Raw genomic sequence first — 27,031 nt, forward strand, 5'->3', positions numbered from 1 at the left:
CATCCAAACAAATCAGAGACAGAACGCTGTAAACTGCTAAATAGAGAGAAGCCTATCCAAATGGCTATGCAACTAATAGATCATTTAAACTATTAATTCAACACATATATTTCTAATTGAAACAAAGACCTCTTGCGCGTGACTTTACTCAAGTCAAAAACACAAACAACACATTAAAAACTGATAAAACAGTTAAAACCGACCTAGGGTAGTGATTCATATTATTTTTCCTTTCTAAGTGTATGTTTTATCTTTAGTGCGAATATTTAAGGGAAAAAAGATGAACATGCTGCAGTCCTATTAGATTAGGAATGTGTTTGGGCCCAAAATATTGGTTTGGGTCGAGTTTAGAGTTGTTCTCGGCCCAGAGGCCGTACTTAGGAGTCATTGGGGGTCATTCGGTTTATGGGCCACATAGCCAAGGCCGACCGTGTCCTATTAGGAATCCATGGATAGTTGAATCCTGATACAAGAAGGAGTTTCGACAAGATAAGGATGTTGGAGTTTGGGATTGAATGCGGCCTAATAAGGGGGTTAAGTCAAAGTCCTAGTAGGAGTAGGACTGGCCGAGATAAGGTTGGATCAGGGGAAGGAGTTCTAATCCGAGTATGGTTATGATTCGATTAGAAGTAGGTTGACTACTATAAATAGAGGGAGGAGGACATCATTAAAGCCCCCTCTAATTCAACACACAAACTGCCATGCGCAGACCCTCGCTTTCCCGAAACTTCTCAACAACCTTGAGATTTTTCTTTTCCTTTTCCGTCGACACAACTTCAGTTTGGATAAACAGCACAGTGAAGGTAACCGGTGAACATCTTCAATTTAGATAAACAACACTGTTGTCGTAGAATTAGTCGACCGCGGAGCACCTTCAGTTTGGATAAACAGCACTGCGTCGAGGTCGACTAGTTATCTATCTAAGTCTCGGTCGAGAAGGATTTTCGAATCCTTATTGGTAAAGGTTATCTCATTAGCTTTCTAGGTGAAGTGATGTGTTACGAATTACTGGGCTTGAAACATTGAACGCCGAGTTGTTTGTGATTAGTTATTCACAAATAGGTTTTAGAGTTCGGCATTTTGACGGCCGAACCACTTTCACAATCAAGACGTACATTTTTTTTGAGTACTTGTGCCCATATAGTTTGGTGTCTATTCAGCGTGCTTATACTTTAACGAATATAATCATTGTAACCGAATCTGGTGCCGATGATTTGTGAACTTCGTAGAACTAGTAGCCTTATCTTCAGGCTATAGAACCTAAAGGCCGAGACATGTTCCTTCCTCAGCCGCAATTGCGAGATCAAGAAGTCAGCAGCACACCCAACGTAACATCAACACATTTTACTCCTTGGCTGAGCTCGACCGACAAGTTAGATCATTAGTTACTCGGCCTGCGCGTCACGTAGGCTTCGTAGTTTTTAGGGTCAACATTTTGGCATGCCCGATGGGACCTAGTACTAAAACTATGAAGTTCATGACCATCGAAACACGATCAGTTAAAAAGAAAACAACCCTGGGAAAATCAACGGCCGATCTGCTAGTTCAGAGTCCTGGACAAGAAGTGTCACATGTGCGAAATCTTCTTGTTGCTGTGACCCTTAAGGCTGCAAGTGTAACACACCGAGAAAAGAAAGTTTATCTCGGTACCCAGCCTCGAAACACAGAGGTACCCAATCGAGCCGCAGACATTTTCATTGAAGGAATAATGAAGGACTGCGACGAAGATGGTGATGAAGGCTCTGACCCTCAAACCAGGTCGTTTCTTCGAAGGTGACTTAATGAACAATCTCGACAAGTTGAACAGATAGTTGTTCACAAAATGAACAATTTGCTCGAGGTAATATGAAGTAATGGTGAGACCCACACCAAATTGCTCGAATTATTAGTTAGCAAAGTCTTCGAATAAGGACCTGTTGATCAGGCTCGGCAGCTTCCACGTAATCCGCTACAGGCCGAAGTAGTGTCTACTCGGCCCAAAATGATTGACTTAGAAAAAATAGGAGGATTAAGTAGTAGGTTAGATGGATTCGAATAGAGAATGGAAGCAACATCCGTCGATATGATCGAAGTCCAACGGATGATCGATTCGGCCATAAAAAAGGGGCTGAAGTTCCCGAAATTCATCCATCCATATCCAGCTTATGTGGAAAAGTCCGAATATCTTAAAGGTTTCAAGTGTCCAGATTTTAGCCTTTTAGCTGGAGAATCGTCCTTATCCTCGTTAGAACATGTGGCCTGTTTCACTGCGCAATGCGGAGATGTCAATAGTGATTTCCATAAACTACGGTTGTTCAACTTTTCGTTGACAAGCTCAGCATTCGCATGGTATATCAACCTCCCACCTAATTCTATCCAAAGTTAGGAGGAATTGGTCGAGAAGTTTCATTAACAGTTCTATCGGGCAGGGATGGAAATGTCAGTTTCTTCATTGGCTAGGATGGCTCAAGCATCTGATGAGTCACCAATGGACTATCTTACAAGGTTTAAATCTACCAAGAATTGGTGCCGAGTACCTCTTCCCGAAGTTGAATTTGTTAGGCTTGCTCTGAATGGGCTCGACGTGGAGTATAAAAAGAGATTCCTAGGGGCAAACTTCCAGGATATGTATGAATTAGCCCAACATGTCGAGCAATATGATTATTTGCTCCGTGAAGAAAACATCTCAAAATCCCCTTCCCGAGGAAGGATTTAGAAAAATCCCACGGTCAGCTACACATCGGCCGGAGGTGAAGATTCCCAATACGTCAGTGTGAACGTGGCCGAGATAGTAATAGATAAACCATATGTGTGCAAGGCATTGACTCAAATTAATTCCAAAGATGCCAAAACCCGCTCAACCACTGAAGAGACGATGAAAACATCGAAAGTTTATATTTTTGATATCATAAAGGCCGAGGTAAAATTGTTGTTAGCCAAGATTATCAAACTTCGGCTAGGACATAACATTCCCAAGGCCGAAGAGCTTAAAGGCAAGACGTATTGCAAGTACCATAACTCAACTAAGCATACCACAAACAATTGTGTCGTATTCTGTGATGATATTCAAAGCTGGATTGACAAAGGCAAGCTAAAGTTTCCTGAAAAACAAATAACGATTGACGCTGATCCATTCCCTTCGGCAACAATTGGCATGGTAGACGCCCATTTGCCCAAGAGAAAAGGGAAAGGGAAGGCCTAGTTTATCCTAATATAAGATGTCCCAAAGAACTCAGCCACGACTCAAGATTGACCTATGTCAGATTCCTGTGCAGAAGAAATTGACGGGCCGATGATTTTATTTAGCAATTGTAGGGCACGCGTCGTATTAACTGAACCCAAGGAGAGATTAACACCACGATAACCATCCAAGTCTGTGACGACACCCCCAAATGAACTTGGTGGAGGCCAATGCCAGAAAGTGTTCGATAGGCTCGGTCCTTAAGAACGGACAGATAGTCCTACCTCGGCCAGACGGTGCCTTGACTTCAATGCGTCATTTTATAACGAGGATTATTACTCGTGTAATTCCAGCAGCTCGAGTTCGTCGGCTAATAAAAAAACCTTCAAATCGCCTGAGCCACGAGACCAACGTTGGTACAGTTACAATTCCCCCATTGGTATGTATATTGCACTATCCAAATCTCAAAAACGTCGACAATAATCGATAGATTGCATGGCTCGACGACAGGCAGTACAAGCTATTCCGACTACTAAATGGCAGCCGAAAGAGGCAACAAGAAGTGACGATTACCGATGTACCTCGACCATCATGGTCGAATTACTTTAAGAGAAAAAGGTAATTGCTTACGACTTTAAAACCACCATTGAAGAGTCTAAGAAACATATCAAACTCCTTTTTCGCCCCGGAGAGATGAAAGCTCCTTTCGAGCATTTCAGAAAAGAAGCCGAAAGCAAGCTTCCCCCATTGCCCTCGTAAGTTCCATTAATAAAGGTCCGGTGAACCTTACACCCTCTATTCCTCGATGAATCCTTGGAGTACATGCACGAATTTCATAAGGAACATTTTGCCAATGACTTGTACGACCTGCCTAAGGCATGTCAAGAAACCCTCGACATGGCACTAACTTGCCCTGATGCTGAACATATTATCTAGAAAACCACCGATCCAGCAATGAAAGCCAGGTTCCAACACATCTGAGAAGCTAGGGTCCTTGGCTTTAAGGTCGATCCGTATACGGATATTAATATGGTCGAGCTTCAATTTTTCTCTTGAAAACCTTCAATATTTATGACACTACTTCGAAGTCTTCTCGGCCGTATCTCTCTTTGGTTTTACAACCGATGAAAAAGATCAGGTGGCATGGCTGGATGCCTACCTAGACACAAGGGACGCTCGGATCACCTGTGAGGAATGAGCTCGTAAAGCACTATAGGGGCAAAATCAAACACTAAAATAAAATGGCCTCGAAGACAACAGTCACAAGGAAGCAAGGTTAGGTTACCTGGCACAAGAGCAAGTAAGTGGTGAGACACACGATGATAAGGCCAAAGATGTTCTAAAGAACGATGCTGCAGTCCTTGATAACTTGGAAGATGACGACTATGATCTAATGGGCCCTTTAGTCATTGAGAACATGGAAATCAACATGGTCCATATTCTACGACTGAATTCCAGCCAACTACACACCAACCAAATTTCTTGGATGGTGATGTGGTGACTGAGGAAGCAACATAAGTTGATTTCGTCACCACCAACGAAAATGAGTAAGCAAACACCGACGACAAACTTAAAACAGCCCTAACCATATTGTTTCCTTACTCATCCTCAACTAATCTTCAACATTTAAAGCCGTTGTATGTCACGGCCCACATTGAAGGTTACCCAATCTCCAAAATATTCGTCGATTACGGGGTGACGATCAATATCATGCCCGTATCCATCATGAAAGCATTACGACGATCCAACGATGAACTCATCCCATCGGGGACAACCATGAGCAGCTTCGTCGGTGATAAGTCCCAAACCAAATGAGTGCTCCCTTTAAAGGTAAACATTGCAGGTCATAATCACATGACCGTATTTTTCATCATCGACTCCAAGACTAAATATAATGCTTTGTTCGGTCAGGATTGGATTCATCAAATGAATTGCATTCCTTCTTCCTTATACAAAGTTCTCATTTTTTGGGACGGCAAATTGGTTGTGGTCCACCCAGTCGATACTCAGCTATTTGAAACCAATATGATTTAGGCCCGTTATTATGACAATCACATTGGCTACATTACCTTGCAGGGTTTTAATGAAGATGGACGGCTGACCCAGATCTCAGTCCAGAAAGCCATCGAAGTTGGCGCCAAGACTGTACACCAGGATTCGGCAAGACTTGGCTTGGCCGACTTAATTACCTACATTCATGACTGACGCCACAAAAGAACAGTGCCGGGTTGCGGTTTCATCCACGATGGAATGACTGCTGGCTCATTGGTATGCTATTTCCAAGTATCCACGTTTGGGCATCAACTTAATAGAATTTTTTGCCGAGGAAGATAATGACCCAGTGCTATCGTTAGATAAAGTTCAGGTCGCACCGGCTGAACTCGGAGACAATTGACCCCAAGTTAATGACCCTTTAGAAGAAATAAGTGTTGGAACGAGCGATGACCTTCGGTCGTTATTTGTTAGTGCATTGTTACCCTATTTCATGAAAATCGAACTCTGTCAATTACTCAATGAGTTTAAAGATTATTTTGCTTGGAGTTATCATGAGTTGCTGGGCCTTGATCGGACCCTTGTTAAACATGAATTACACATCAAAGCTGGTTATAAGCCTTTCCACCAGCCTTCTCATCGATTCTTGAACTCGACAATATCAACTTTCTCTGTCAATTTATTGCTAATTCGACCGAGAAAATGAAAGCCTTCTCCATGTTTTTGAAGCTTAAGGACTCCGACATATTCGATTGGCATGCAGAGTACTAAGAGGCATTTACATAGATCGAGGTCTTCTTAACAACTCCACCTATCCTCGTCACACCACGATGGGGCCGACCTCTTAAGCTATATATCTCGGCAGCTGAAGAATCCATCGGATGCCTTCTTGCACAAGATAATGATGTTGGGCGAGAAGCTTTGTCTCGCCTTATTTTTTGCTGCATCAAAACTCAGACATTACATGCTCCTGTCAGTCACTCAAGTCATCGCCCAGACCGATGTGAAGGGAAATCTATGAGATTCATGGATGGGATTTCTAAATGACTATCATGCATATACAAATCAAATTTAATATACGAAAGCAGCGGAAGCATTTATAACATATTATCAAAGCTATAGTCATGCAAATCCCCTTCAAGGTTCATAGGTTTATATATAATGCATCAAATAAAATTTTAAAGAAAAGAACAAAGTGAAGGTTTAGTCTTATACCTCTTGATCTAGACTTGAGACCAAGGATGGACCACCTCCAAGCCCTTTGTTCCTTGAACTCCTTGAGCCTAGCTTCCCTCCTTGCCTCCTCCACTTTGATAGAATGAGTGCTCCTAGGTTCTCTTCAAGTTTCCAAAGTAGAAAACCTCTAAAGATCCTCACCCACTAATGTAGTGAGAAGGATAAAGGAATAACCAAAGGGTGAAAGATATGTTAGTAAAATCACCCTAAGGTGGCCGGCCTTTGTGTAGTTCTAGAGAGATATTCTTTTGCCTCTTTGTTGTTTTAACCACACAAAAACCCTTAAGGAAAAATATCACTATAAAGTTCCTTATATAGACAAAAGTAACCTAGCCAACAACTTGACCAAATATCTCACCATTTCCACCAAAAGTGGCCGGCCTCTTTGTTGTTTGTTTGGGCTTTGGGCTTTTAATATTTCAAGTCATCCAATGCTTGAATAAAAGCCCAATGGGTTTAGGCCCAATGGGCCCAATTAAACCCGAACGTTTCTTTAAGCCCAAAACGATCTTTATCGCTTTTATGATTTCTTTAGACTTTCTAAATTAATCACAACATTAAATTAATCCAATTAGTTATTTCCATCATCCATTAGTTACTCACTACAATAGTGTATCGGTGAACAATCTTTTAGGTTCTAATTAGCAAGGCAGTGAGGTGATTGGCATCAATCCAATTGATTATATTTAATTCAATCACTTAGTGAATTAAAACTTCATTTTAATTCACCTTTCTTCTTTGACGACTACATTTAATCATCTAGAAGAACTCACAAGCTATGAGTGACATCTAACCATATGTCATAGCTACCCAAGCTAATGTAGAAGTTTATTTGGAGAACCTATTCAGTTGGAATTACAATGTAATTCGATCATTCTCTAAAACAATACTCCCAATCACATCATTAGGGTATGGATATATTATGTCAAACCCCTAATGTGATTATTCCTTCTTATATGATTCAATTGAGTCGTATAGGAACGCTTTCCTATATTACGCTCGATACTTCGGCCGAAGATTCCCGAATCATATCTTAGAGTATTCTTCCTCTCTTATCGAGGATTAGAGATTCCTTGTTGCGTATACACTTGCCTTCATGACTAAGTGGCTTAACCCCAACTATGCCGTTGACATTCTGATAGAGTGACTTTTGACATAATCAAAGATCAAGTACTTAACCACAAGACAACGACGATGCCTCAGGTCAAAGGACTACTTACATTATTCCAACCATTAGAGTTACTTGCTTGACATTTGAGTAGACCTCCATGCAAGTACTCTCGTTCGATTGTGTTCAGTGAACTCATTCCCGTAATGAGCACCTACATACTTGTCTTAGTGTCACAACACGAATGGGATGAGACTTTCCATCCTTCCAGTTGAAGCGGACACAGTATGTACCGGTCTACGCATTGTCAGTATCCCTCCGACAATCCAATGACCAGGAACCTTTTTGGACATTTGGTTATGTGAAGAAGGTCTCTGTAGTCTAACATCATTAGATTACTTCTTCAATCGATCCATTGTCCATGGATACACTATTTAGGACATATATTGTTTATTGAGATAGTCCTAATTAGTATCTTTGCCATTTGATGTACAAGAATCATCCATACATCGATTCAATTGTCGTGAAAGGTTTCTTCCAAAGATTGACTTTCAGGGCATATTTCCAACAATCTCCCACTTGCACTAAAGTCAATCACTAGTGTATCTTATACATCTTGTTGAGAGAGTTTATGCTCGTAGGTTAACTTGGTTATGTATTAATCCCTTTTATTATTCAAAAGGGATTTACTTATCAAATGTTTCCAAAACATTTGGTGATGTCTCTTTATTGTGTTCGAATACTTTGATGAGACCTTGATTCCATGGCTTGAGCTATCGCCGCATTACGTCGTAGTATCCTACTAACGACCTTATGGTTTGGATTCAATCATTGGTTCTATAAGAACCCCTTCTATTCAAAACACCTTTTGAAGCAGTATCTAAAACTATATATCGACATATATTTCGTTTGTATACTTTATACAAACTTTGCTCCAACCTTGAGACCATTGTAGTACAATACTAACAATTCATTCATATGATTAGTACTTCATCCATTATGAAGTTCCATTTGTTAAAATGGCTTATTTTTCACTTTGGTTAACAACCTAAGTGAATGCACGCTTCCAGAGTCCCACTCTGATGTTTCTTTCTTAAAGGCAATAATACTCTATCAGTTGCTTTGGTTCTGATCCTGGGATATGGTAATATCTTAAAGTGACAAACTCAGTGGTTTCTTCACCTTTGGATATCTACTTCACAAGTCAATACATGTGTCCCTTTTTTGATTTTATGACACATTCATTATAAGGGTTATGAAAGTGATTTCCTATCACATAGGAAAATGCTTTCTTAAATCTACAACATTTGAGATTTAATTCCCATATAACATTATTGAGATAGCCTTGCTATATCAATAAGTCCAATTTCAAGTCTATACTTCAAAATTGACCATGTCATGCTTTGTCATTTCTCGAGTAACATCTATGTTTTATTAAGTCTATCAAATAGACTTTATTCACATCTTGTTGCTCAAATTATAACATCACTCCCACTGGCCTTGTTGTAACTTAGCATTTATTCAAAAATAACAATTATAGATTTCTTGATTTGAATGCATATTGCTCCCACTAATTTAAATGAATCATACACAAAAGAATTGCTTCTCAAGTAATTCCATTTGATATGTGTGACTTGTTTCATTAAGTCTATTCATTTAAATTATATGGTGTCATACCATATGTTGTGACTCATTTTGAAACTATTCCCTTTTGTTTCATCAACTTGTCCATATGCTTAGTTATTTAGCTTGTTCTCTTAAAAGAGAATGATGGACAACTCCCAACATATAACCATTTTATGCTAGGTTGACGAAACCAACATTCAAAGACTATTATTTAGAATGTCACACAACATAGAATTTTAACGTTTGAAGAGCTTGAGTCTTTTAACAATTAAAATTGCAAACTCTTAATAATAGTCAAGTACTATTATCCTTTAGACAACTATAAACCAATCATATTCAAGTTTATATCCATTTTCACACCTCCCACTATTTCTCATGACTTTAATGAGAAATCATTTCATACATTCAAAATGTATAAAAGTGGATTATATTGGTAGAAGACATTGTGTAGTAGCTTTAAAACATTTCAAGCTTATTTGTTTCAATCTTCACTAAGTTAATGTCTTGTTATTAAGTGACTAAAGTCTTTAAACATTTTATAGATTTAGACACTTCTTTCTTGGTTTAATCACTAACATAATTGACATTTTAAAACCTTTTAAAGAATGCCCAATTAGTTGTTCAAAACTACTAATTGAATCAAGAGTGATCTTGATCATTGTGTTTCAAGTGATAACCATATAAGAAACGTTTTTCTTATTACTTATATCATTATAATGTGATCTTCCTTTTCATCAAGAAAGGATTCTCTAGACTTTTGTCAATTCATATAGAACTCATAGGTAGACAAATGGAACCAAATCTAAAGATTCATTGTATCCTTTTATGTCCTACATGTGAGATCTATCCATAATTGATAAATCTAAAGTTTGGTTATCACATTACAATAAGTGATATAACTCTTGTATCTCATCTAGGATACAACAAGACAATTTTCAATTCATAACACTACTTTAAGGAAATAGTATATTAAAAAGGCATTTTTCACATTACATTAATATGATAGTTTAAAACATTCATAATGTTTAATACAAAAAGTATTAGCTCTATACATTTAGAGACTAATATAAATACCTTTATACATTTAGACATTAATAGTGGTCTTCCATCATATGAAGCCACATAACAAGTTCTTATCAAAATAAGAAAGTTTTAAAGACAATCTTTAATGCCTAACAAACTTCCTAAGTAGTTAGCAAAAACATAGTGGCCGAACCCTTCTCCACCTTTTCCTTGCTTGTTCCTCTTCTACTTGGCTCCTCCACCTATATACAATTATACAAGTGATTAGCCCTTTATATCAAATATAAATATTTAGAAGATCTAACATTTAGAATTGAAGATAAGAACATAAACCATACCTTGTGGCTTGTCCTTAAGAGTTGCAAGGTATAACCTGCAATTCCTCTTCCAATGCCCCTCCTTTCCACAGTGGTGGCAAGTCCCCTTGGGCTTCATTGCCTTCTTTTTCTTCACTCCTCCTTTCGGCTTAGGAGTGGGTGACTTCTTCTCCTTCCCTTTGCCTTTGCCTTGCGGCTTAGACTTAGAAGATGATGGCTTGTTGTAGACTACTACAGAAGTCCCTACAACGTTCTCTTTCTTCATAGTCTTCTCAGCAGTTACTAACATATTTAGTAACTCAGAGAGAGTACTATCTATTTTATTCATATTGTAGTTCATTACGAACTGCGCGAATGAATCAGAAAGAGAAGCCAATATAAAGTCCTGGGCCAATTCCCCGTCAAGTGGAGTACCAAGGTTCTCCAATTGTTCAATGAATCCTATCATCTTCAGTACATGTTGGTGTACTGGAGCCCCCTTGACCATCTTGGTCTTCACAAGTTCACAAACAGTGCTAAAGCGACGGTTGCGCGTCCCTTCACTATATAACTCCGTAAGATGGAGTATTATGGAAGATGCACTGTCTATGCCCTCGTGCTGTCTCTGTAGCTCCTCATTCATGGAAGCCAACAGATAGCACTTGGCTTGTGTGTCATCCTCAACGTGCTTGTCAAACTTAGCACGTTCATCCTCAGTAGCCTCAGGGCCGAGAGGTATGTGAGGTGGAGCCTTGTCTAGTACGTAAACAATCTTCTCCAATGTTAGGAGAATCTTGACATTACGATACCACGATGGGAAATTGTGCCCCTCTAGGCAATGTTTGTCGAGTATTTTTGCGAGTGTGCTTCCAACCATATCTATACATAAACAATAAAATAATTAGATTGATTGTTGATTAAGTCAAACGATTCGGGTCTTTAAACCGAATGACACCACCCACCATTTTTGGCAAATTCCATATCCCTCATGATGGAATCCGGGAGATTTCAAAGAAAGCTCCTAGCGGGTTATGGGAGACTCACTATTACCAAGCCCACCTCACGATGATACGATGTCGGCTAGCAAAAATAATAATGAGAGGGTACAATTACCCATTCACAACAACCTCTTGTGATTACCCATCTTTTTGGCCTCTAGAAAACAATGCCTCACGATGATACGATGTTGGCATCATTTCTCTTAGTTAAGTTCTTTCCCACCATGCCGGTTTAGCTAGGGGTTCAAGCATGACCTCACGATGATACGATGTTGGCCACACTCGTTGCCTACCTTAACCTCATCAAATGTTTTAAATAAACTCCTCCTGAGTATAAGCATGCACTTTGCACTCCCCCATGATAGGGTGAAGGCGATGTACAAGTCATAAACGATTGGAGCCTACCATGGTGGAAGGCCACGAAAAAGTGTTCTAAGCACTCTTACGCTTACAACTTAATATTGATAGTTTGAGGGATTTTAAGGTCTCATCATTTTATTTATTTAATCACAATCAAATAAATAATGTCCTATTACAACTACTAGTCCAAAGTTAATGAAATTAGTAGCATATGATATCCCCACTATTCGTTTTCATAAAACAAATCAATATCAAAACATTTTTCAAAATATTGGAGATATATATAACTACTAATTGTATTCATTATGGTTTAGTAGCGTATGATACTCCCACTATTTGTTTTGAGAAAAACAAATCAATATAAAAAACTAATTTTTCAAATATTGGAAGTAACTACTACTACTAAGGTTTTTGCATTCCTTTGAAATTGGACTTTATAGTTATCTTAGGCTCTTGGATGACCATGGACTTATTAGGTTATTGCAACAACGAGCCAACATTGTTGAATATAAACTCGGGGAGGTTGTGTCAATTTAATTACGTGTTTATCAATCCAATTAAAACATTTTCATTGAGCCATTAGAAATGAAAGACAATCATTCATTGCTAATTAGGGCATTGGACCCATTTAATCTTTAATCTCATGTCAAAACCCTCTTTTAGTTATGTCTCCTTACCAATAGTTAAAGAAACTCTAGTCTAGCACTAGAGGGAATCAACTAACGAATAGAGATTAAGAAGTAATAAGAATTACAAACCGATTTGTACAAATTCCTATAAATTACATATACTAAAAGGGGAGAGATAGATTAACGTCAAACGTGACAAGGTCCAATTAAACAGTAATTAAAACACATTCCCAAGGTTCAAACAATTTGATTTTAGCGCCTTATCTCATAGCTCAATTATCGTTTAAGGCATAAGTCCATAGTCACCCATTTTATAACTACTTAAACACATTTAAATAATCATAATGGAATGCAACATAAACATTTAGATTTAGTGCATATGGGCATAATAGTATTATGAGTTTAAACAACTAACAAAATTAAAATCAAAATATTTTAACTTTCTAGTTAGTAGGGGCCTAAATGCAAATATGAAAAGTTAGGGGTAAAACCGTAAATATTTCAAAGTAAATATCAACTTTTCAAAGATTACAAAATAGCCCCACAAGTGGATAAATCCACTAGGGAGGCCGGCCACATTAAGGGGATGGGAGGTCTCTTACACACTCTTACACAACATGCATCAAAAACCACATTATGTAGAAAAAATTAAATTTTGCTTGTCACTTGGTTTTGCCATTAAAACTTAGGTGAGATGGGTGATGGAAATCCTCCTAGTCAAGTCTAGGGTTTTATAAGTTTTAATATAGTTATGGATGGTAAGAACATCATCCAAAACCATAAAACTATGCATGAAAACCAATTAAAACCATTTTCACCCAAAACCAAACTATGAACACCAAGAACAAAACCATGAACACATTTTCAAGATTTGTATATTCTTGGTGATTTTTCAAACCCAAAAACAAAAGTGACAAGAACCATTTTTTCAAGCTTTAAAAGGATGTGTGAGTGGTTTACAATAAAACACAAACACAACACAAAACCACCCCCAAAACCGTGCCAACCATAAAGAACAAAAACCCCAAATTTTGTTCATGACTTATTCTTCATTCATGCATACAAAACAACTTTTACATGCACATCTTTTCAACTCTTGATTTACATTTTTCAACCATTGAAAAACAAAAGACAAACATTCTTTTAAATGAAGAAATAATATGTCAAACTAGTTCTAAACTCATTTTTCATTCATGCATACAAAACACTTTTGCATACATATCTTTCTCAACTTTTGACTAACATTTTTCAACTATTGAAAAACAAAAGATAAACATACTTTGAATGAAACAATAATATGTCATACATAACATTAATACCCATATGCATAAAATCCAAAAGGACACATTATACATAAACCTTTGGCTCTGATACCATTTGAAGGGAAATCTATGAGATTCATGGATGGGATTTCTAAATGACTATCATGCATATACAAATCCAATTTAATATACGAAAGCAGCGGAAGCATTTATAACATATTATCAAAGCTATAGTCATGCAAATCCCCTTCAAGGTTCATAGGTTTATATATAATGCATCAAATAAAATTTTAGAGAAAAGAACAAAGTGAAGGTTTAGTCTTATACCTCTTGATCTAGACTTGAGACCAAGGATGGACCACCTCCAAGCCCTTTGTTCCTTGAACTCCTTGAGCCTAGCTTCCCTCCTTGCCTCCTCCACTTTGATAGAATGAGTGCTCCTAGGTTCTCTTCAAGTTTCCAAAGTAGGAAACCTCTAAAGATCCTCACCCACTAGTGTAGTGAGAAGGATGAAGGAATAACCAAAGGGTGAAAGATATGTTAGTAAAATCACCCCAAGGTGGCCGGCCTTTGTGTAGTTCTAGAGAGATATTCTTTTGCCTCTTTGTTGTTTTAACCACACAAAAACCCTTAAGGAAAAATATCACTATAAAGTTCCTTATATAGACAAAAGTAACCTAGCCAACAACTTGACCAAATATCTCACCATTTCCACCAAAAGTGGTCGGCCTCTTTGTTGTTTGTTTGGGCTTTGGGCTTTTAATATTTCAAGTCATCCAATGCTTGAATAAAAGCCCAATGGGCCCAATTAAACCTGAACGTTTCTTTAAGCCCAAAACGATCTTGATCGCTTTTATGATTTCTTTAGACTTTCTAAATTAATCACAACATTCAATTAATCCAATTAATTATTTCCATCATCCATTAGTTACTCACTACAATAGTGTATCGATGAACAATCTTTTAGGTTCTAATTAGCAAGGCAGTGAGGTGATTGGCATCAATCCAATTGATTATATTTAATTCAATCACTTAGTGAATTAAAACTTCATTTTAATTCACCTTTCTTCTTTGACGACTACATTTAATCATCTAGAAGAACTCACAAGCTATGAGTGACATCTAACCATATGTCATAGCTACCCAAGCTAATGTAGAAGTTTATTCGGAGAACCTATTCAATTGGAATTACAATGTAATTCGATCCTTCTCTAAGGACAAGACAACGACGATGCCTCAGGTCAAAGGACTACTTACATTATTCCAACCATTAGAGTTACTTGCTTGACATGTGAGTAGACCTCCATGCAAATACTCTCGTTCGATTGTGTTCAGTGAACTCATTCCCTTAATGAGCACCTACATACTTGTCTTAGTGTCACAACACGAATGGGATGTGACTTTCCATCCTTCCAGTTGAAGCGGACACAGTATGTACCGGTCTACGCATTGTCAGTATCCCTCCGACAATCCAATGACCAGGAACCTTTTTGGACATTTGGTTATGTGAAGAAGGTCTCTGTAGTCTAACATCATTAGATTACTTATTCAATCGATCCATTGTCCATGGATACACTATTTAGGACATATATTGTTTATTGAGATAGTCCTAATTAGTATCTTTGCCATTTGATGTACAAGAATCATCCATACATCGATTCAATTGTCGTGAAAGGTTTCTTCCAAAGATTGACTTTCAGGGCATATTTCCAACACGATGTCATTCATTACATGCTCACTCGGCCGATTATAAAGGGCCGAATCGGCAAGTGGACGATGGTTTTTTCTGAGTTTAGCTTGCAATATATGCCCTAGAAAGCTATCAAAGGTCAAGCTCTCGCTGATATTTTGGCCCAACACCCTTCCCCGTATGAGTTCGGGGCCCAACACCCTTCCCTGTATGGTTCTAGTACTTTAGTCTCGGCTGGTGTTGAGATCATTATTCAATCCCCCACTCATAATCGTTGGTATTTTTCTCTCAAGCTCGACTTCGATTGTGTGAATAATCAGGCCGAATACGAAGCACATTTAGCCTTGATTAATCAGCAAGTTCTCCAACGTGATTGCGTGATCCGTACATGGGTCATGTCCTTGCCTTCGTTGTTAGAATGGAAAGACATTATTAAGGTTTGTGCTGTCGAGGCATTACCAGATGATTAGAGAATGATGATTATGCGATATATTGATAACCCCAACGAAAAACACGATTGACAGACAATGGTTCATGCCACAAACTACATTTTATACCAGAATGAGTTGTATAAAAAAGGTAAGGATGGGTTACTGTTGCTGTGCCTCGGCTCGCAGGAAGCTGCTCAAGCAATGGCAGAAGTACACGAAGGAATTTGCAGTGACCACCATTCTGGATGAAAAATGCGGTGGCTGCTTCGGCTGCACAGCTATTTCTGGCTAAGTATTCTGAAGGACTGTATTAAGTACGCAAAGGGTTATGTACAGTGTCAAATCCATGGGCCTATACAGAGATTTTTTGCCGAATCATTACATTCTGTCACCAAACCATGGTCGTTCTAAGGATGGGCCATGGATGTTATCGGTAAAATCATACCATCTTCTGGTTTAGCCAAACATGCGTGGATACTCGTTGCAACGGACTACTTCACCAAATGAGTCAAAGCTAAATCACATGCTGAGCTAACATCTAAAGAAGTTTGTAATTTTGTTGAAGAAAACATTGTGACTAGATTCTACGTGCCAGAAATAATCATAACAGATAATCGTACGATCTTTACATCCGACAGGTTTGAGGAATATTTGGCAAATCTAAAGCTTCAAGTCAAGCAATCTACGCCGTATTATCCACAGGCAAATGGACAGGCTGAAGCAAGTAATAAGGTTCTAATCGGTATTCTCGAAAAAATGATAAAAGAAAGGCCTGGTATGTGGCATTTAAAGATAAACGAAGCATTATGGGCCTATCGAACTTCTCTATGGACAGCCACTAGAACAACTCCATATGCGTTGACTTATGGACACGACGTAATGTTACAAGTCGAGCTAAGTATAAACTCGTTGCGAATAATTGAACAAAGTAGTTTGTTCAGCATCGAGTACAGTCGGGCTATAAGACAAGAGTTAGAAGATTTAGAAGAAGCTTGGCTTAATGCTTATAACTTATTAGTGGCACAAATGAAGATCGCCGAGCGAGCTTATGATCAGCAAGTCAGACAAAAACGTTCGGCAAAGGAGAGTCGGTTTGGCAAATCGTACTACCTGTTGGAATTAAAGACCCCAGGTTCATCAAGTGGTAGCCGAATTAGGAAGGACCATTTGTTTTTCATAAGGTTCTTGGTAAGGGAGCAGACCATCTTAGGGATCGAACTGGTGAAGTTCATAAGTTACCTATCAACGGGAGGTTTTTAAAGAAATACTATCCAGTCACATGGGAGATGCGGGAATAAAATTTCATTTCATTAAGCTCGCAAAAAGGTGTACAAATGGAGTTGGGCAATCAGTTACAATCAAATAATTCTTGGGCAATCAGATTTAAGAAAGGCCTTCAACTCCAACCACCGCACCTCGCCCATCGTGACCTTAGCTTGCCGATTCTTCTTGTCCATCTTCAGCTGCTCGACTTGCTTCACTCTAGCCATGTAGTCAGTTAAGCAGGATTTACCGCTTGACTCAAAATCTTTAGCAAGCTCAGAAGCAATTGCTGACCTTCGATTTTGGAGTTCGATAATTAGACGATCAAGGTCGGCCAAGGTCTTTTTTTTCCCTTTAAAACTTTGACCTGTGGATGAAGAGCATCTCAAACAGCTATTGCAGCTTTCAAGTCGTCTTCAGCCCGAAGAGTTTTCTCGAAAATACCAAAATATTCTCGAGTTCGTTCCAAGGTAAAAGACGTTTGAGTAATAGCCTCAATGCTTAATTGACCATCAGCTGCGAGGTCGTTCAGATATGCACCCACTGAATCAAGGCCCTGGTGTTCGAGAATTTATGAAGGTGAAAGAGACAAGAGTTCCAGCAACCTAACAAGAACAATCGATTCGGCTGTTAATACGGAAGGCCCGGTTGTAGCTGTCGAAGGGCCAGCCGCCCCCGAAGTACTCGATAAGAGAGCATCGAACTCGACTTCCCATGAAGGCTGCATAAGAAGAGAATTTAGGCAAAAGGAAAATCATAAAAGAATGTTGCAGAGATAATTTTTTAGACCTGCCGAGATGAAACTTCGGCCATGTCTCCTGGTTCATTGCTCGAACCTAGAAAGATTAATGGCCGAGCCCAGTGTTTTAGACTGCTTCTTAATTCATGCGGCCGAAGAAGGTTATCTACGTTCAACGACCACTGAGGTGGCCAGGAAATATAGATAACACTCTTCGGTGCATAGAATTTTCGGTGAAATGAATAACTTGGCACTTGACATTTAATATTTTTCTCGGTTCAGACTTGTTATAACAAAATTGACAAGTCAAAGTAATCAAGCCTTACAAAAGTCGAGGTCCTTTCTTAAGAGGGGATACCAAGGTCTTGGTCCTACGGGTGAATTGGAGATTTTGACGTCGCTTTAGGTTCAATGATAAGCCTTTTTCCACAATCGACTGCAGAAGGATCAACCTGGTCGGTCGCCTCAACCACAGAGGGAAGATCGATGGAAGGAGTTTCGGTTGGTCGAGAGTGACTCGCCGATAGAATCTCGTCACTCTCGTCATCCTGAAACAAAAGAGTTGTTAATACTTTTGAATTTAATGAGTGAAGGGAGTTGCCAGCATAATCATACCTCTTCTAAGATGATCGCTGATTGTTTTGGATTCTTAGGGAGATTGTTCCGATTCAAAGAGGTTGCCTTCCCCAGTACGGATACTACGGTTGACCCCGGAGCTGCAGGCTTTTCGATTAACAGTACAGCAACTGGTTCGACTATGGCCTCAGGAACCTCAACGGCCAGGTCAGCTTGGGTTGCTAGGCTGATTGAAGATGGTCGTTTCTCCACTGAGGCTTAGACAACAAAAGCAGGAGGAGAGGCACTAAGAGCGGTCGCTCATGTGGTATGGCTGGAGATAACGTGGATTTCCCGTGCTCATTTCTTTGCCAATTTCTTGATGCGTTTTGTGGGGTGAAGGGCTTCACCTGCCATTTCGGTGTTCTGGTAAGGCCGTTTGCTCGGTGTATTTTATGCGGCGATTTCAGATTTCTTGGATGAAGGGACTAATTTTTTCTTGGCCATAGTCGGGGTGACCACGTCTGCATGTTTCAATACTCGACTGCCTGAGAAAGTGAAATCTAATTAGTAAAATCGATTAAAAGTAGAGATAGTCATATACCCTGGGGCGTCTTTTTGGATTGAGGGGCAGAAGTTTTTTGGGTTGGTCACTAAAAATCTTGTTAACTATGTTTTCGACCGAAACGCTATACAAGTTCTGGGTATATTCTTCCCACCAGTCACCGAAGGTGTGGATGCCGAGAGATTCAAGAACAGTTGGTTAAAGGTGGAATTTCTTGCACTGCTCCTGAAACTCCTTCTCGATGTCTCTACACTCCCTTTCTGAGGAACCAGAGAGGCATTATCGGCTTAGAATGGAGTGGGAAGAAAGTAGAGGCACCGGGCAACCTTGGAGGTAGCCAAGCTGTCGGGCAGCAAAGTAGGGGTATTCCTGATTATGACATATCAAAAATTCATAGTCGGAAAGGACGACTAGGCCGAAGAAGTGTTTGAAGACTTCTTCAGCTCTGTGATGAGGCACCAGTTGAGGAGCCCACTAAAGGCCGAGTGTTGCAGTAGACTGGAGGTTAGGGATTTCTGGCCGAAGTGCGGAGTTGACTCCATGAAATATTACGAAATTTGGATACAATGATCTTCCACCTCTTAGCTTCCTTCTCCAATTGGCCTTGCCTCAAAACTCCTCCGGAAAGCCGAATTAGCATAAAAAACGTCTTGCATGCACAGATTGGCTGAAACAAAGAAAAGGAAAGTAATAAGGCTCTTTTAAGACCAATTCCTTAACAAAACTTAGGGAGAATTAACGTGAAAATGTGATAAATAATGCACCTATCAAATACCCCCAAACTAAACTTTTGCTAGTCCTCGAGCAAAACAAAATAAAAGACAAGGAAAACAATAGACCTTCCATAAATTAGCCTCAAAGCAATCCAGAGATGGTCACCAAACTTAAGAGAATTAAACATTTTTCCAAAATCAAATTAACCAAACCTTGGACAACACTCTCAATCATAAGGAGTGACATAACCAATATCAATATAACTTACTCAGCCCGGATAGGTATATGTAAACCAAAGCTTCCACTTCAAATCCTCTACCATGAATATCACTCACAAAGGAATCACACATTAAAGGGCAAAGTGTTTCACTCAAATCATGATATGCAAAATAAAACCCCATAAGCTTGCTCTTCATATCGTCTCTCCACTAATGTAAATCAATGCAACACCAAGGATCAAAGGTCTTTACAAGGGTTATAACATTAGGCTAGGGTAAGAGCTATCAAAGAATGGAGAGGAAAAAACTAACACTTAAGAAATACCAAGATATCCTTATCATGTACTTTCGGTTGGTCCTCTTTGAAACTTAGATCTTCTATTATTGGTGTCCAGGACTCATGATATAAAAATGGAACAATTTCAAACTCTTCTTTTCTAATTTTTTTTTTTTATCTTTTTTTTTTTTTAATTCGGAAATAAAAATAATATTATACATGGTACCTCAGTACACGCCATATCTTTGATGTAAAACCCAACCTTTTCTTCATTGACGTCCCCTTGGTATTCCTTAAGCCATAGGGAATGGCTGATATAGGCTAAATGGGTAGGGATGAATGCGGGTGATGAAAGAAAAGGCTTAAGTGTTTGGCTTCAAAAGGGTAATTAGGGATAATATAACATAAAAGGTTGGTTAGAAAAGCTCAAACGATCCAAAAATGGCCTAAATCATCTCCCTAATGTTGCATGACTTCGGATTTCGCCTCGAGAGATATTGAAGCAAGTTCTAGTGAATGATAATGCAATCATGAAACTCACAAGAAAGAATATGCAAGAGGCTCAAAATCTTACAAGGGTTCAATAAGTTTTCACTTAAAATCCACATATAATTCTCTAAGTAGGAGAATATCATACTAAAATTGGTTATTGGTATAAAATAAACTTGAGAATGCTTATGTAAGAATTAGATTAACCATATCAAGCAATTAAATTTTCACATAAAAAGAACAAATTCAAATAAGTTTGTGACCTAGAAGAAAGCAAATTATTATCATTGACTTATGGAAGGTCTAACAAAACGACTCAAGAAAAATAAAATCTCTTTTTTTATATATATTTTTTTATTTTTTTTATATATTTATAACATTAAGACTTGAATAGAACAACAAAACATAGAACAAATAAATAGAGGAAATGAACATATGCCAACAGAGGTTGCAAACAGCACGGTGCAAATATGACAATACCACAGGCAATTTCGACCTTCAGACAGAGATTTGATCATAACTTTTGACAGAAAAATCTGATTTTCAAAGTCTTTATATCGTTTGAAAGAGGACAAAAAATTGAAGAACACAACACGGACAAAATGTTCAAATTCCTTCCCAATTAAAACAGTTTTAAACAAACATTGACAGCATGAACACAGAACGAAAACAGAACACAGAAACAGAGATCGAAATCCTCCCCCAAACTGGAAACAAACATGGTCCTCAATGTTTAAACCAAAGAAAACAGAACAAATACACAATTAAAGGTAAAGTATGAAAACTTCCCGGGATTTTTCTATAGGAATATGCATGAGCAATGACAAACTTGAGACGACATGCCTTGTAACGTACTCCCCCAAACTGAAGTGTTGCACACCACCATTCCTGAAAGCAAGAAAGGAATTAAAACTGATGCCAACAAAAAATAAACGAAAATGAAAAACTACGAAACAAAGGAAAGGTTGAGAAAGCTTGGGCTGCCTCCCAAGAAGCACTTCTTTATAGTCATGAGCTAGACTATTTCGGATGTCTAAGGAGTAACAGATGATGGGGCCTCAAAATAGGCAACTTCTTTGATTTCTGGTAAAATCAAATCCAAGTAATGCTTGAGACAGTGCCCGTTAACCTTGAACAACTCTCCATTTTGCAGATTCTTGATTTCAATGGCACCATGAGGCATAACGTGAATGACTTCGAAGAGACCAGTCCACTTAGACTGTAGTTTGCCTGGAAAAAGACAAAGTCTGGAGTTGTAGAGCAAGACCTTCTGACTAGGTACAAACTCCTTTCGAATAATAGCTTTGTCATGAAACTTTTTGGTGCGTTCCTTGTAGATTTTGGCATTTACGTAAGCCTCGTTTCGCCATTCTTCGAGCTCATTCAACTGAAGTTTTCTCTTCTCGCCTACAGCATGGTAATCAAAATTCAACCTCTTGATAACCCAATAAGCTTTATGCTTCAATTCAACGGGAAGATGACAAGCCTTGCCATACACCAAACGAAAAGGAGACATCCCAGTAGGCGTTTTATATGCTGTCCTATACACCCACAATTCATCATTGAGCTTGAGAGACCAGTCTTTGCGTGATGCATTTACCGTTGTCTCTAAAATCTTCTTGATCTCTCGATTGGAAATCTCAACTTGCCCACTCGTTTGTGGATGATACGGAGTAGCAACACGATCATGAATGTTGTATTTCACCATGAGGGTAGCAAAGGCTTTGTTGATAAAATGTGAACCACCATCACTAATAATTACTCGTGGTGTGCCAAACCTGGGGAAAATTGTACCCTGCAGAAAACGCAGCACTACTTTATGATCATTAGTTGGTGAGGCAATTGCTTCTACCCACTTGGATACGTAGTCTACAGCGACAAGGATGTATTGGTTGTTGAAAGAAGAGGGAAAGGGACCCATAAAATCGATTCCCCATACATCAAAGAGCTCTAAAACCAATAAACTCTGTTGCGGCATCTCGTTTCTCTTTGATATGTTGCCTAACTGTTGGCACCGATCACAAGTAGAACAAAACAAATATGCATCCTTGAAGAGTGTAGGCCAGAAAAATCCACTTTGTAGAACCTTGGCAGCAGTCTTACTCGGTCCAAAGTGTCCTCCATATGCGTAACTATGGCAAAATTTCAGAATACTTTCTTGTTCAATAGCTGGCACACATCGTCTTATCACTTGATATGAGCAGTATTTGTAGAGATATGGATCATCCCAGAAATAAAACTTCACTGTAGAGAGAAACTTCTTTCTTTGTTAAGTGCTCACATCAGGGGGTAGGACTCCACGAACAAGGTAATTGGCGATGTCGGCATACCAAGGGACAACATCATTAATGGCAAAAAGTTGTTCATCCGGGAAACTTTCGTTTAAGGGCAAAACATCCTCTTCTTCATCTTGGACATGTGTAAGGCGGGATAAGTGATCTGCTACTACATTTTTAGCTCATTTCTTGTCTCGAATGTCCAAATCAAATTCTTGTAGGAGCAGCACCTACTGGATAAGTCAAGGTTTTGCATCTTTTTTCGCCAATAGGTACTTGAGTGCTCCATGATCAGTGTACACGATCACTTTTGAGCCAATGAGATACGATCGAAACTTCTCCAAGGCAAAGACTACATCGAGCATCTCTTTCTCTGTGGTGGTGTAGTTCACTTGCGCCTCATTCAAAGTTCGACTTGCGTAGTGCACCTATTGCATAATCACTAGCATCACACATTAGTTCAAAAGGCAAGCTCCAATTCGGAGCTGTGATAATCGGTGCGGAAGTGAGGAGTTGTTTCAAAGAATTAAAAACATGTAGACAATCAGTATTAAAAACAAATGGAGTATCTTTGGCAAGAAGATTGCACAACGGATGACTAATATTGGAAAAGTCTTTGATGAAGCGTCGATAAAACCCGGCATGTCCAAGGAAAGATCTCACTCCCTTTACAGATGTAGGGGGAGGCAATTTAGCTATCAAATCGATCTTTACCTTGTCAACTTCAATTCCCTTGCTCGATATTAAGTGCCCTAATACAATTCCTCGTTTAACCATAAATTGACATTTCTCCCAATTCAAAACAAGGTTAGTTTCCTTACATCTTTCCAACACTAATTTCAAATTTGCCAAACAATGATCAAAAGAAGAACCATAAACAGAGAAATCATCCATAAAGACTTCAATAACTCTTTCAACCATAACTGAAAAAAAATACTTATCATGCACCGTTGGAATGTGGCTGGAGCATTGTATAAACTGAATGGCATACGTCTATATGCAAAGGTTCCATATGAGCATGTGAAAGTTGTCTTTTCTTGGTCCTCCGGAGCAATTGCAATTTGATTATACCCTGAGTAACCATCAAGAAAACAATAATGTGAGTGACCTGCTAATCTTTCAAGCATTTGATCAATAAAAGGTGAAGGAAAGTGATCTTTGCGAGTGGAAGAGTTCAATTTGCGACAGTCAGTGCACACTCTCCACCCAGTTGTCTGTCTTGTTGGCACCAATTCATTGTCTTCGTCCTTGACCACGGTGATTCCGGTTTTCTTTGGAACTACTTGAATCGGACTAACCCACTTGCTATCCGAAATCGGGTAGATCACACCAACGTTTAAAAGCTTCAAAATTTCTTTACGCACAACCTCCTTCATGTTGGGATTCAATCTTCGCTGTACTTCTATGGTGGGCTTGGAATTCTCTCCAAAAATATTCAATGCATACACATGGTTGGGCTTATGCCTTTGATATCTGCAATAGTCCATCCCAGAACTGTTTTATACTCTTTTAGCACATGTAAAAGCTGCTATTCTTCGTAATTACTTAGGTCTGCTGCAATGATCACTAGAAGCGTCTTAGATTCGCCAAGAAATGCATACTTTAAGTGTTCAGGCAATGATAAGCTCATATTTATATATATTTTACATAAAATTCACTTGTCTTTTCTTAGTTAGTTCCTTATATTTTTGAGCTATTTACTATGTTTTTGTGTTTTGTGTGATTTATCAAGCAAAGAAAAGAAAAGTAGCACAAGTGAGATATTAAGTAACAAATTCGTCAAAACTGCCTGTGCAGATTAGCTGACTTTGGAAGCATGTTACGAACAGCTCAGAATGAATGAGAAAATGAGCCTTATATGCTTGGAAAGCTACGGATGTCTATGTTCTGGAGCAATTCACGGATTGTTAATATCATTTTTCTAGAAGAAGTTATGGGCATTGTAACACGCAAAGGTTCAGAAAAGGGCTAAGCAGATTTGGCTAATAAAATGAGAAAGTAAAGGCACTTGTTTTGTGTTTTGCTTTGTCATCAACACTCAGCAGCAAATGGGGTTATGATTGCACTCATTTGGCTTTGGAGCAAGTGGAAATGCACAGCTAGAAAGAGAAGGCATGGCACATGCAAAAGAGAAACATGGACAGCTACACACATGCAAACTGCACAGCATGAAGGGCTTGGCATGTGCAGAAAATGGGTGGATTGTTGGCTGAAATAATGAAGAACATGTGTGTGCAAATGCAAAGGAAAAACACACACACATGGGCAAAGGAAAGACACACACATGGGCAGAAAATGGGTTGATTTGTGGCTGAAATGATGAAGAATATGTGTGTAAATGTAAAGGAGAAACATGGCAGAAAATGTGTTTGTTTTGTGGCTGGAATGATGGAGGTCATGTGTGTGCAAATGTAAAGGGAAACATGGACATCACACACCCATACAAACTGCACATGCAAGGAATTGAAGTGGTCCTCTCCTTAGCCTATAAATACATCCACCATTCCCCTAGGACAATCTTGATCCATCAAAAGAGCTTCATTCACAAACACAATTTCCTTGCCGTGACCTCCATCCCTTCATCTAGCCATACTACATCTCACAAATCCATACACTTTCATCTCTTAGCCGTGCAAATCCATTCAATCCATATATCCATACACATCCTAGACACTTGTGCTACAACAAGGTGGTGAAAACAAAGGTCCTTGGCGTTTCAAGCTTGGAACTTTGGAGCGTTTTAGGTGTACTTCATTCTTGCTTTCAATGTCTACTTTGTTATTTTCAAATTTTGTTGCAATTATGAGTGGCTAAACCCCTATTTAGTTAGGGGGAAGTTTGAAGCCATGAACATGCTTGAGATTTGAATTGATTTCTTCCAATTGTGATTTGATAAGTTGTGATTGTAATTCAATTATCTATTTTATTCATAATTGATTCTTGTATGTTTATTAAGGATGCATACTTAGTTTTCATGCATGAATTAGATGCTAGAATATAAATGAGTTTCACCTAATCGTTACAAGTTTATATTCATGAGTAGTGAAGGTTGTTTATCACAATCGCGTTAATTGAATTCTTGGCAATTGTATCATGCATTCATAGTTATAATTGCCTCGTCAACACTTATGATTTTCATTGAACGTAACGATCTCTGATTGTGTCTCTATTATGCATTGATATAGGGGACTTTTATAGAATGATTTGGGTTGTTGCATGCATTCATCCAACTCAATGAGTAAAGGAAAATCTGAGGGTTCATTTGTGCATCACGGTTAATCTGGGGTGTTGAGCATGATAGTTTATTGAAAAGCAATTGGAAATCAATTCATGTACAAGTGTGTCATGTGCGAAGAACGGACCTCTAACTAATCCATCCATCATCTCATTTCTTAAATTCGCTTTACAATCTATTTAATTTTATAAGTTGTTTGTTTGTTTCGAATTCATCAAAACTAAAATCCCCCTTTTACTTTCTTGTTTCAAAGTGTTTAAAATCTGTTTTGTTTGTGTTTTAGAATGTTTTGAGTCAAGTCAAAACCCAAATTTCGTCCAAAGTTGTGTTAGAGTCAGAAACTGCCTAGTTTGTGTTTTTAGGCAGTTTTTAGTGTTTTTATATTGTTTTGAGTCTTGTGAACCTGTTATGAGTCCTTTGAGTCTATTCAAACGTTTTTAACTTTGTTTTTATGTTTTTGAGTAAGTTTAGAGGTTTTAGTAAGCCCTCATAATCCCCGGTTTAGAACGATCCCTACTTGCATTTTTACTACAATTTGACAACAAGAGGGTTTAATTTGTTTGTTTCGAATTCATCAAAACTAAAATCCCCCTTTTACTTTCTTGTTTCAAAGTGTTTAAAATCTATTTTGTTTGTGTTTTAGAATGTTTTGAGTCAAGTCAAAACCCAAATTTCGTCCAAAGTTGTGTTAGAGTCAGAAACTGCCTAGTTTGTGTTTTTAGGCAGTTTTTAGTGTTTTTAAGTTGTTTTGAGTCTTGTGAACTTGTTTTGAGTCCTTTGAGTCTATTCAAACATTTTTAACCTTGTTTTTATGTTTTTGAGTAAGTTTTGAGGTTTTAGCAAGCCCTCCTAATCCCCGGTTTAGAACGATCCTTACTTGCATTTTTAC

The 27,031-nt window shown here is 38.6% G+C and overlaps 1 protein-coding gene across 1 annotated transcript; it reads right to left on the reverse strand.

The window, feature by feature from the left end:
- Nucleotides 1-21,664: 21,664 nt before the first annotated feature.
- On the reverse strand, nucleotides 21,665-22,609 carry LOC139198064 (uncharacterized). The gene has a single exon (XM_070826319.1). The coding sequence runs from the start codon at nucleotides 22,607-22,609 to the stop codon at nucleotides 21,665-21,667; it is 945 nt and encodes a 314-aa protein (XP_070682420.1).
- Between the last annotated feature and the right edge of the window lie 4,422 nt (nucleotides 22,610-27,031).

Source organism: Malus domestica, chromosome 08 (assembly GCF_042453785.1).
Source record: "Malus domestica chromosome 08, GDT2T_hap1".
Classification (NCBI taxonomy): domain Eukaryota; kingdom Viridiplantae; phylum Streptophyta; class Magnoliopsida; order Rosales; family Rosaceae; genus Malus; species Malus domestica.

Coding starts and splice junctions, on each gene's coding strand:
- LOC139198064 (XM_070826319.1), bottom strand. CDS start 22,609: ATGCCGCAACAGAGTTTATTGGTTTTAGAGCTCTTTGATGTATGGGGA.